Here is a 12,592-nt window from a genome sequence, read left to right as displayed (position 1 = left end):
AAACATTTGGACTAAGAGTCATGAAAGGCATGCTCTCAAGAAGAAATAGTATGTAAAGAGGGGAGGATATCTGAGCCTATTCAAAGTTCTTCTCTTTCAAAGCTGAGGGGGCTTTTGTGGAGATTATAGTATGCGGACTACTTCATAGCTGGGAAAAAACATCTGTTTAAACCTCTAAGCATTTCCAGTTATACAGATGATTCACTTGGAGGCTACTCCTTGAGAACACCACGGTGAATAACATTCATGAGAGGCAGATATTTAAAACTTCATTAGTTAAAATAAAAATCATGGTATTTGAACAGCAGCTCCAATAGAAAAAGGATCTCTCTGGTGTAAATTTGAGGCAACGCTCTTTAGAGTTTGTATTGTATGAAATGAGGAAGTTGTCTTATGTTCCCTCAAGGAAAGGTAGAGAACACAGATGGCGGCCAGAGATGTCTGGGAAAGGAGACGATGGCAGCTTTTAATTTTACAGCTGCTGTAGCATATAATTGTGTAACATCACTAACTGTGAGCATGAAATGCCTGATTTCTACTTATGCAGCTTCTAGGTTTGTGGGGACAGAATCTCACCAATCCTGTGACTAAATTGCTAACTACATTTACCCACAACTGACTTCTCTTGCAGCTGATTGAAAAAAAATGAAACATCATATTGAGCTACCTTCAAAAATACGGTGTTAGGTAACCTCTGCTGCTCCTCATTTCCTCTTTTCTCCCCTTTGCCACTTCCCTGAAACAAGCCAATCTCTTACGTTGGGGAGTAAATTAAAATGTGTACTGAAAGGTTTCCATTCTTCATGTGAAATTTCTCAGTAGGACTTCAGATTAGTGTTCCAGAACCACCTGGAAAAATGGGGTTTGCAGACCTTTTAAACTTCAATTTCTGTCTTTTGATGATGAAACAAGAACTAAGCTGCAGAAAAGCAGCATGGAAGAAGAGTGCCCCTAAAAAGAGGATTAACTGTGGGTGAACACTAATGAGAATTTCACAGTGAATTTTGCAAATATGTTTACATGCCTGCAAAAGTTATGATATAGGGAAAGTAATCCCTAATCCCAGATTATCTCTGTAGTGTATTGCTCTTACATGCGAACTTGCCTAGCACATAACTCATTATGAGTTCAAGCATGCATTTCCTTCATTTCACTGTTCACAGATCCTTTCACCCTCCAAAATGGTTAGCAAGTCTCTCAGACATTTTTCTCTTATCTTTCCATCTCTTTTTGTTCTTTCTCTCTTTATGTCTTTTCTTGTTCACCTAGCCTCTTGCATAAGTTAGCATTTTCCTCTCTTATTTTCCCATGTTCCTTACAGGTGTACTTTCTGTCAAACACTAAATGATTTCCATCCAGGCTTCTTAGTCCCACTCCCAGATTTGAGGTAGCAATCATACCATGATTTTATTTCAACCCTTGGAACAGTTGTATCTCTTCATTCCTCTTCTTTCCCCAAAACACATCCATGTAGGCTCTTTGCCAGGTTCTGGGCACAGCAGGGAACCATGTCCAGTACAGGTTCTTCTGCGTATCTCTGTTGCAAGAATAGGAAAAGCTACATCAAAGATATTTCCCCCTCTTCTTTTACAGGATCAGCCAAAGGCAGCATAGCTTTACAAAAACCCGCCTCAAAGAGATTCACTTTGTCATTTCTTTTCTTGTGCCCATGTGTGCATGTTTGTGTGTCTCTGCCTCTGACTGCAGACCCAGGGAGTTCGCCTTGCTAAGTCCAAGGCCTGTGCCTTCTCACTGGTGGTTTTGATCCTGCAGCCTTTGACAATTGTATTAGAGCTTACCCTTTTCTATAAAACATTGCCAGTGTTATATTCAAGGCAAACCTTTGCATTATAGTTTTAAGTTTTAGTTTTATGTCTCATTCAGTTACTTCTACAATATTTGGACATTTCCGTAATAAATGTTCTCATCTCATGTTTCAAAATAATAGTTTGACTCATCTGTTGTAGAGAATAAAATCTGTATGTACGGAATTGCATTTGCTGCACATATGGAAAGTAACAAGACATCTTCTTGTAATTTTGCAATATTTGTAATAATATTAAACCAATCTAAACAATTTGTATCCCAGACCTATTTTCAAAAGATGACTGAATCAAATACTCCTGTTTTCAATTTTGAAATTCAGTGACAGCTTGTCAGCTTGCAAGCCAGAAACAGAGAGATGACTGCCAAATGTGAGTCTCTAGTTACTAATTTTTTCCATGATGCACTATTTCCAAATAGATTGCTAAAAAGATATTTCCATTACTGCTCTTGACTATAACAATATGTAAGGACCCTGGAAAGATGACGAGTCACTTTGAAGAACTCAAAAACCAAAAGTGAAGGTGGGGAAATAGGAGTAAGTTTCCTAAAATTTTACCTTTGTTTTCTTCATGATGATGATTTCCACCATTTTTTTCATGGCTCAGAAATGATTCCCGTGAAAAAGAGTGAGCGTGAGAATGCATGTGCACATTTGGGTCAAAATGAAAGCTTTGCTTTTCCCTAACATGGGAAAGGAAGACTTTCCATATAATGTTTTGTATTTTTAGAAATCTCTCTCATGCTTTGTTTATACTCCTTCGGTTTTTGTCTCACACCCAGAAATCTTTTGTTCTGTATGCTTGACCTGATCCAGTCAAATCACTAGTTAAGATGACAGATTACTTATTCTAGGTAAACGTGAGATACCAGAAGCAGCAGCCTCAGGGAAAGCCTTCTCTTGGTCCTGCTGAGCTACTCTGAGTGTTTGAAGACCCTGTGAGGACCAGCACCAGGTCGCAGCTGAGTGACTCCAACCCAGGCACCTGCCTCTGTCCCTGTGAACGTGGGCTAATCTCAGGAAGAAACACAACCCACAGTTAATTTCTTGCCATGAAATGGCTTGGTAATACGTAAAACTTCCTAGTTTCTGAAGTAGTAGAAAATTAAAAGTGGTTGGAGTTTTTTATTTTGTTTTTTTCCCCAGTATATTAATTCCTTTCCATACATGGAGTATATAGGTCCCCAGTTCAAGCTGCTGTCTGGACTCACTCTATATGAGGCTGTTGTTTTTGTTCTCACTGTTCTGAAACTACTCTCTATAAACATGTTGTGATAAGTTGGTAACAAAAGCACTGAAATTTATTATATGTCTACCAGTGGAACATCAGGGAAAGGCAATAATAACCAGGCAAAGTGCTTCAGAGCTTTAGTGGGACAATCAAAGCCTCACAAATTCCCCTAAAACATAGGAGGAAATATTTCAAAGGCTTCACTTTATAGAAAAAGCTGCAAAGATTTGTTTCAGCAGTTGTAGAACTGGCAGTGAGACAAGTTTTGCCAGTTTCCTTTTATCCGAAACATTTTTCACAAAGCCTTAAAAATATTATCTTTGTATGTTCCACTACATTCTTATTTGAGTTTTCATCTCATCTGATTTGTCTGTCTCCTTGTCACTTTATGTCACTCATGTCTAAAGAATACAGTTACCAAATCTAATGAATAAAGTAACGCAAAAGGCATAACCTAGCAACCACTGATTTGGGATGCCATATATTTCTTCGTGATAAATAAAGCCTCCTTTTACTAGAGTTAACAGAGCATTCTGCTGCTGATGATTGATTGTACCTGTTAGTGTCACTTGCTCACTTTCAAAAGCTTTCTGAAGAATAACAAAATTGCAGCAGAGAAATGAATTTTAAAAGTGTTTAGAAAGAGAAATTTGAATTCTTTCACCATGGATATCACTTAAAGTGTGCTGGAAAGCATTCGGGAGAAGGCAACTGAAAACTAATATTGTTAAAATGAACTTTACCTATACAGAAGCACAGTCATACTGAGCCTAATCCACTCCCTTCCATATGATAACACACTATCATTTTCTGCTGAATACAATTTGGCTACATCTCTTTACTTGTCTAATTTTGATGATGTCTGGCATTTTATGAAATGATTTTAAGGCTTTAATTGATATTTAACTGCCAATATTCTTAAATACAAGAATCAGCTGAGGAGACCCTAGCTCAGGGTAAATGGAGGAATTTTAAATCAATGTGTAAATCAAGAACATCAGTTTTGGAAACTGTTCTTTCCCATATATTGGAAATATTTTACTATACTTGACACCCTAATATTTTATTATACTTGATTTATTCAGACAGCATCAGTAATAACCCTCTTTCTTCCCGTGCTGGTAGAAAGAGATTTTAGAGATTTTTGAGGTTGTGATTACAATGTTGTTCTTTCAAGGCTCAAGTACATGCAAAAAAAAAAAAAAAAAAAAAGGTATTTAATGAAATTATGCTAATAGGACTAGGAACAGCTCGGATACTTGGTCAACCTTACTTGATACCAAAAAGTTCAGTCATTAAAAATTGTAGTGATAATGAAACAGCCGAAGTGTTCAAGTGACAGAGTTACCACACCTGGAAACTTTTGTCTTCCAATCCCAGGAATTTATTGGCAGATTAGTAATAGCTACCTTTCTCTGCACCTTAACGGACAAGAGTATCCACCCCAAGACTGACTTCACACTGCTAAGCCAGGAGGTTCCTACTTTCTCCCTCAATACATCGAATCCAATTTTAAAGTAAAAAGGTCATTGGAAGATACAAGTGTTCAGCTGCCAGCAGACTTCAGATCCCAGGGTGCTGGGGATCCTCCAGGACTGGAGGGCAGAGGCACCACAGCCGTGCCCCAAAGGGCAGGCACTGGCTGCATGTCTCATAGAATAAAAGACTAATTATTGGAGTGATACTTTTCTAAACACCGTGAATCAGAGCACGGTATTTTTCTCCACATGTAGCACATCCTTGCAAGAGTCTAACAGATAATCTGTATCACTGATTACTTAGGTCTGCTCTTGAAATAAATCGTAAGCATATTTCTGAGGGGAAGAGATGCTGCAAGTGTATAACTGGAGGGTAAGTTACCCACGTTGCCAATCTGCTTAGCCTCAGCTCCATGGTGGGTCCTTACCTGTGTCCTGTGGTCTATCTATGAGCATCAGGGTTAGCATTAGCTAGAAATAATCCAAAGGGCTGATTGTAAACATCACTACCAGTAATCTTATAAGACTCCCAGTCTGTCCTTCAAGCTATTCCATGTTAACTGCTTGAACAGTCAGACCCACGAGGTAATTTGCCTTTTTTTTTTCATTCTTCTCAGACTATGTGATATGATGTAACATTATTTATATGGGCAAATACTGCAGACAGTGATGAGCAGCCTGTCCCTCTGTGTAGTAGCAGAGGTAGTTACGGTATCCATAGTTCCCAGGGGTTCCCAGGCTGCCGAATCCCATTCTGGATAATGAATGCAGGGAATCTCATGACTGAAAAGCAGTGACTTCTTGTCAAAGTAGACTATTTCAGCAGGGTCTTCACAGATCTCACAGACCATGTAAATATATGGCAGATTGCTAAAAATGACACTATTCCCTTGGGTACTGAAGAGATATTGGTGGACAATAACTTCAATCTAACTTCAAGCCTCGCAGGCAAAATGTCTCTTCCCATCTCCTACTGAATCATCTACATTACCCATTCCCCCATTCATATTCAAAAATAGAACATTTTTATCCCTCTTAATTTTCCAGCAAAGATGGCCAGTTATCACTGATATTTATTTTTAGCAAGGATGTGAAATAAGAAGTGCCTAGAGACTTGGAAAATTGCATCAGCTACTGATGGGGATGGTGGTCGAGTTGGAAATCCTTGGGCTGGCTGACAGTCTCCTTTTGTTTACTGAGAAATGTAGAAATCAAGAATTTCACATACGCTCTTGGGATCCTTTGAAGGAGTCACTTCTCTTTTTCTCCCTAACATCTTTTCTATTGTTCTTACATGACATTAGGTATTTCTAAGAAACAGAAAATGCTCCTACAGGGCATACCTTTGACTTTTCATATCACCATTTTTATTCCTAGTGCTTTATGTGAGAATGAAAAACAGAGATCACTAAGGTCAAACTATGGGCTTGAAGACCCCTCATGAGAAACAGTTCGGCATGCAGTGAGTTGAGCAGCCTCTCAGTCCCTCCCAAGCAGAAAGAACCAGGGGAAAAGCGATTTCTTTCAGCTTTTGTTGACCCTACCTTATCTCCTTTCCTCTGCAGGCTGCCCTTCCCTCCCTTGCAACTTTTGTGCTTCTACACATTAGAATATTAGGTCAAACGCCCTCACTAAAAATTGTGCTGTACTATATTTCTGATTTTCATCTTTTGCTTGATTTTCTCCTCATCTACTGGAGACATCAATGGTAAAGTAATTTTCCCCTCAAATGTTTGCCCTTTGATCATGCCAGAGTTTACTATAAACATTATGTCAAATGGGGCTTCCCCAGTTCTTTATAAATGCTTACTGTGTGCTCAAAGGTGCCAGGAAAACAAGGAACATCTATTACTTTTGGAATTCTCAATTTTTATTATTTCCCCACTCGTTGTACACTATGAATAATGTGTTACAGAGCCTAAGGGATCTGTGCTCTGGACGAAGAGGAAAATGTCACATAAAGGGTTATTACTGATCTGATCTTTTACTGGTACATAAATTATATGATTATATTGTCTACCCTAATAGTGAAGTTTTTGATACTTGAGGTGGAAGCAGAGGGAGGGATTATTTGCTATTTGCTGTGGAAACCACTTGAAATTTGATCTGTAGGCTAATCTAATTATAGTGCAAATGATAATCAGACTAGATGATGGGACTGTCTTCTATAAACTTAAACCTGCATGTACCTTGTGTTGTCTAATTTTAGCTAGCTACAGCGACAGGGACAGTGTACTCTATTTTGCACAGCAGGTAACAGAGATTTTATATATGTATCTATATTTATATATAGAGAAATATACAATATATTTTATATATGTTTATATTTTAAATAATATATTATGTCTATAAATATATGAATTTATATTTTATATGTAATTATATTTGATGTAATATGTAATACATTATGTATATCTTTATATACTTGTATGTATAATACATACTTTTAATATATATATATGTAATTGAGTAGAAACCTGTAATTTACAGAAAACTGTAAATATTATTCTGCAAAATCTAATATAGACCTGAATTTCTTTTTTCCTACTAAGGAATAGTTCTGTTTAATGGAAAGATCCATTATCTCTGGTATAAGATCCTGATTGCAAACTCCTGTAGGACAGGTTGTAAAGCTGTAAAGTACGTAATAAGGAGCCTTCACTCAGTTTGCTCTCCACTAAGGGCCTAATGACACCAGTTTGAAAGCAATGTTGTTATAGCATGTCTTAGAATCATAGAATCGTTAAGGTTGGAAAAGACCCTTAAGATCATCAAGTCCAGCTGTTAACCTACCACTGCCAAGTCCACCACTAAACCATGTCCCTAAGCACCACGTCTACCCGGCTTTTAAATACCTCCAGGGATGGGGACTCCACCACTTCCCTGGGCAGCCTGTGCCAGGGCCTGACTACCCTTTCGGTGAAGAAGTTTTTCCTACTATCCAACCTCAACTTCCCCTGGCGCATCTTGAGGCCGTTTCCTCTCGTCCTATCGCTTGTTACTAGGGAGAAGAGACCGACCCCCGCCTCGCTACAGCCTCCTTTCAGGTAGTTGTAGAGAGCGATAAGGTCTCCCCTCAGCCTCCTCTTCTCCAAACTAAACAACCCCAGCTCCCTCAGCCGCTCCTCGTAAGACTTGTGATCTAGACCCTTTACCAACTTCCTTGCCCTTCTTTGGACACACTCCAGCACCTCAATGTCCTTCTTGTAGTGAGGGGCCCAAAACTGAACACAGTACTCGAGGTGCGGCCTCACCAGTGCCAAGTGCAGGGGCACTATCACCTCCCTGGAAGGAGGGAGGATCTTCATGATGCAGGAATTGTTACCAGGCTTTACCTGACCTCGTTGTGCAGACTTCATCCTGAGAATCTATCAGATGCATTTTTGGCATTGATAAATCAGCCACACAGCTCAATTCCAAGACATACACCCCTGCTGAATGCTTTTCTCTTTGCTACAGTCGTTCACACTGAGTTCATATGGAGCGGTGTCATGAGGCTCCGAGTACAGAGGGAAGCAGGAAGAGCTCCTAGATTAAATTTTAGATTAAATGTTACAGGAATAAAAGCTGTATTAAGACATTATGCATTCATGAGTATAGCTATCTGTATAGTCATTTTCTAAGTTTTAATATGCTCTTCACTAAAAAGAAGAAAGGTAAAAAAAAATATTACAGGTAAAAAAAAATATTACAGGCCTCAACGTGTAAAGGGGATAGAACTTGTTAATGTAATAAATAATTCTGCATATCAAGGCAAACAATCCGTCACATCTGCTGATAAGCAAATCTGTTAGAAAAAGGGTGCATCTAACAAATAGCTGTTAGTTCACCTTGGAGTGTAACGTGAAGGGACTGCGCAGGGCTTGGGCAGCAGCCGGGCTGGCCGCAGGTTGGTGCCAGCCACCAAGCGCAGCGTGTTTCAGAGCCGAAGCAGAGCCACTGCAGAAGGGGCAACCGCGGGATCGGGGTGGATCACGGAGCCACTGTACGCAGGCAGGCACACAGCAGCTCCTAGTATAACATCCCAGTCAAGGCAAATAGTACTTCCTTGGATGAGTAAACAGGGGAATATCAGGTTGAACTAGTGGGGATGGATGACACCTGTAATTAGGACTCTTTGGAGATGACTGTGTTTACTGCCAACACGGAAAGTTCCAACAGGGTGTTGATGAATCACAGTTTTAGAGAAGACACACAGTTATTATTTAAGGACTATGAAAAAAATGCATTATAGTGAAAGTCTCAAGAGTATAACCTGTTTTATTTAACCAAAAAAAAGGATTAAGGGTTATTTGAATAGACCCTAGAATTATCTCTGTATGGAACACAAATCATAATGTAAAGCTTAGAGACTGTAAAAGAAAATACAGTACCTGGAAAACGTAAAAGTAGAATGGACAAATTCAGGCCAGACACAAAACTTCCTTTTATAACTGTAACCGTTTTAAGTGGAATTAAGCTTTAGAACAACCAACCAACGTTTGCGCCAGATTTTTCGTCACTGGAAATGTTTAAGTCCTACCTGTGTTTTGTGTTATGTACAAGGTTATATGGACTACATGAGCACAGTGGTCTCTGATTTCTAATCTATTAAGAAAAATAATGAGATCATGTTCCAAAGTTGATTTCAGCCTTTACAAATCTATGTATCCTTCTGTCCTGGTTTCAGCTGGGATAGAGTTAATTTTCTTCTTAGTAGCTGGCATAGTGCTGTGGTTTGGATTTAGGATGAGAATAATGTTGATAACACACTGATGTTTTAGTTGTTGCTAAGTAGTGCTTACACCAGTCAAGGACTTTTCAGCTTCCCATGCTCTGCCAGGTGCACAAGCAGCTGGGGGGGGGGCACAGCCAGGACAGCTGACCCAGGCTGGCCAAAGGGCTATTCCATACCGTGTGGTGTCATGCCCAGTATATAAACTGGGGGAAGAAGGAGGAATGGGGGGACATTCGGAGTGATGGTGTTTGTCCTCCCAAGTAACCGTTACGTGTGATGGAGCCCTGCTGTCCTGAGGATGGCTGAACACCTGCCTGCCGATGGGAAGTAGTGATTGAATTCCTTGCTTCGCTTTGCTTGTGTGCGCGGCTTTTGCTTTACCTGTTACACTGTCTTTATCTCAACCCATGAGTTTTCTCACTTTTACTCTTCCGATTCTCTCCCCCATCCCACTGGAGGGGAGTGAGCGAGCGGCTGTGTGGTGCTTAGTTGCTGGCTGGGGTTAAACCACGACACCTTCACTAATCAAAGGAAAAGTCCACCATGGAAGTAAAATTAATGCAAGATTTTAAAATTTAAGTTAATGAAAAATTTTTAAAGTGTGAATTAAGTGTTTGGTTGTATGTTCTCACAGGTACAGATTTTTATATATACAATTTTATCAGGAGAGAGCACAAATGATGCTTCTGAGAAGGCAAGATACCTCCCCATCCCATCAGGCTTGCAGCCTTGAGACTAAACGTACATGACTGTCGTAGTGGCTGTTTTTCTTACTGCACTGAAATGCTTTCATTTCAAACTGAATATTGCATTGAGAGCTCCACAACCCTGCCGAGCAGAGCAAGGGCTGTCTCGCTTCTCTTGGACGCCAGCTAAATAGACTGAATGAGGGGTTGTATTTAATCCATTTCAAACATCCAAATGAAATATGCTTATTTGCTTCTTATCCAGGCAAGGACATATTTCACTTAAAGATGCGTCTAATGGAAATAGCAAGTGATTTGTCATCGGCTTCAGCGAAACCCAGGATTATACTTACAGTACACATGGGAAGATAGGCTTTCTGAAAAGAACATCCTGCAATCCCAATCACTTCATCATGTGAACATAATATACCTCCATATTATACACCTGAATATTCTGAGCAAATTAAATCTTAAAGGAAATTGGGCTTTTTGCTCCTACTTCTACTGTTGGAAGTCTTTTCCAGAATTTGAAGTATTTTGTTTCTAAAACTTGAAACCATTACCTTCCTTTGTAACAACTGCTGCCATGGCAAAAAAATGTTTTGTATTTGCTTTTATGGGTGGATACACACTGTTTTCTTAAGATCATTCAATACAATGAGCTACGCAACAAAAGTTTGTTTTACTAAGGCGGTGTTTTTATCCAAAGTAAAACAGGAATTCTGGATAGCCAAACAATTAACCCTTCCTCATCATCCTCATCAGGCTTCAAATCACCACCAAAACAGTTAAGCTTTTTCCGCCTGTGAAACAACAAGCATCTGACCAATCAAACAAACTTCCACAGTAAACTTACCCAGTTTTCGCAAAAGTTGCCCAGTATCTCAACATGGACCGGCTTAAGATTTCTTCAGCTTTGGTGTAGTTCACTCTTCGTTCTAGGGGCAATCCAAACACAAACTCAATCTCATAACCATGCATTACTCCCATCCACTCTGGCCAAGGGAGCTTCGAGGACCGATGTTCAAAGAAATAAAAGAACACGTTGTGTCCCAGTTGTGCAAATTTTTTGGTGAATTTCATTACTGGACATATTATATTGTAGTCACCAATAACATCATCCATGGCATCACGGTAATATTCTGGCTGTTGCTCATTTTCCCAGTCTGTGTACTGAAAAATGATCGATTCTATTGCAAGTTGGCTTGCTTCTGGGAAGGACAGAGTTACAGCTGCTTCAAATTGTGTTTTATTGATCAAGCCATCGCTATCCTTGCTGAAGCCAGGGACTCCATATGCTAGAAATGCTGATCCTTCATCTTTATTAACACCGACTAAGATCTGTGTTTGTTTGAAAAGGCCATTCTCAATCAACGTTTCTGGCATGTCTGAGAGAAAATCACCATCCACAGTTGGACAAAAATATACTTGTAAAAGAGAGTCATATGTTACAACAAAATTTTCATTCTCCACTATATCCTTTGGGTCCTTGTCTTGGAGGCAGAGAATTAGCTCTGACTCATTGCTGGTGGGACACTGGAGTTGTTTAGCTAAAGCTACAGTTCTGTTTCTGGCTTCAGATGCTGTTATTGCAGCCCAAGGGGCATTTGCAGATCCACTTTGCATGATGGCTCTTGTGAATAAAGGATGGCTTTTAGGAGAAAGGATATGGTAGCTGACAGAAGCTGAGCCAGCGCTCTCTCCAAATATAGTCACACTTTTTGGATTGCCTCCAAATGCTGCTATATTCTCCTGGACCCACTGAAGTGCCAATCGTTGATCAAATAAACCTGCATTTCCAGGAGCTTCCTGGTTTCCTGGCAAAGCCAAAAATCCTAAGGCACCAGTCCTGTAGTTCATGGAAACTACAATGACTCTTTCTACCCTGGCCAGAAACTTGCCATCATAGACTGGTAGGGAAGTCGACCCAGTCTCAAAGCCACCACCATATATCCATACCATGACAGTTGCGTTCTTGGGTTTGGGAGAGGGAATCCATACATTAAGGTATAAGCAGTCTTCACTTAGTTTAGTTTTTGGATTCCACATCTCTGATCCAGGAAATCCCGGGTAAGTTTTATCTATAAGCTGGTAACAAGAGTTTGCATGTTTTGTGGCATCCCAAACATCTGACCACTTCTCACGAGGTTCTGGTTTTTGAAATCTCAGTCTACCAATGGGTGGCTGTCCATAAGGTATTCCAAGGAAGGCTGTCACAGTTCCCCCCAGTACCTGCAGGTTCATCCCTCTGACTCTGCCTTTCTTGGTTGTAATGATGTTATCTTCAGGCATTACCTTCCTGATGAACATATACAGGAGAAGAAGCCACATAAGAAATCTGATATAGAGACTTGTACCATTTGTCCAAATCATGATGTCTGAAACACAGGAAAAAAGAAATTCAGAATTAGTATTGCAAAGTATTAGTAGCAGAGCCAAAACAGTTTATTCAAAAAGGGTGTAGGTCATCCCAAGAGCGTTGAAAATAAGATGGTGCTGCTGCACAAAGCTCAGCAGGCTTCAATCCTAAGTTCTTGTTAATTAGTTGTGTTGTAACGAGTGTGTTTAGTTTTTAGTATTTGGTACAGTGCTTCAGAAAAACTCTGTTGCTAAAACAACTGTAGGACTGAAGAAGCCAGATCAGGGAAAGTAAAG

General features: G+C 39.8%; 1 protein-coding gene across 2 annotated transcripts in view; it reads right to left on the bottom strand.

Moving 5' to 3' along the window:
* Positions 1-12,592, bottom strand: part of BCHE (butyrylcholinesterase) — a 57,069-nt gene that overhangs the window by 20,325 nt on the left and 24,152 nt on the right. For both annotated transcript variants that reach the window (XM_087740631.1, XM_009475618.2), the window contains exon 2: positions 10,794-12,315. In XM_087740631.1, the coding sequence (XP_087596757.1) occupies positions 10,794-12,310 (1,517 nt within the window). In that variant the 5' untranslated portion in view covers positions 12,311-12,315. The remainder of the gene's footprint in view (positions 1-10,793; positions 12,316-12,592) is intronic.

This window comes from Nipponia nippon, unplaced genomic scaffold (genome assembly GCF_047370975.1).
Source record: "Nipponia nippon isolate SJK-2023a ecotype South Korea unplaced genomic scaffold, ASM4737097v1 scaffold_7, whole genome shotgun sequence".
Lineage (NCBI taxonomy): Eukaryota > Metazoa > Chordata > Aves > Pelecaniformes > Threskiornithidae > Nipponia > Nipponia nippon.
The sequence above is the reverse complement of the archived record's forward strand: the minus strand, read 5'-3'. Positions and strand labels throughout refer to the sequence as shown.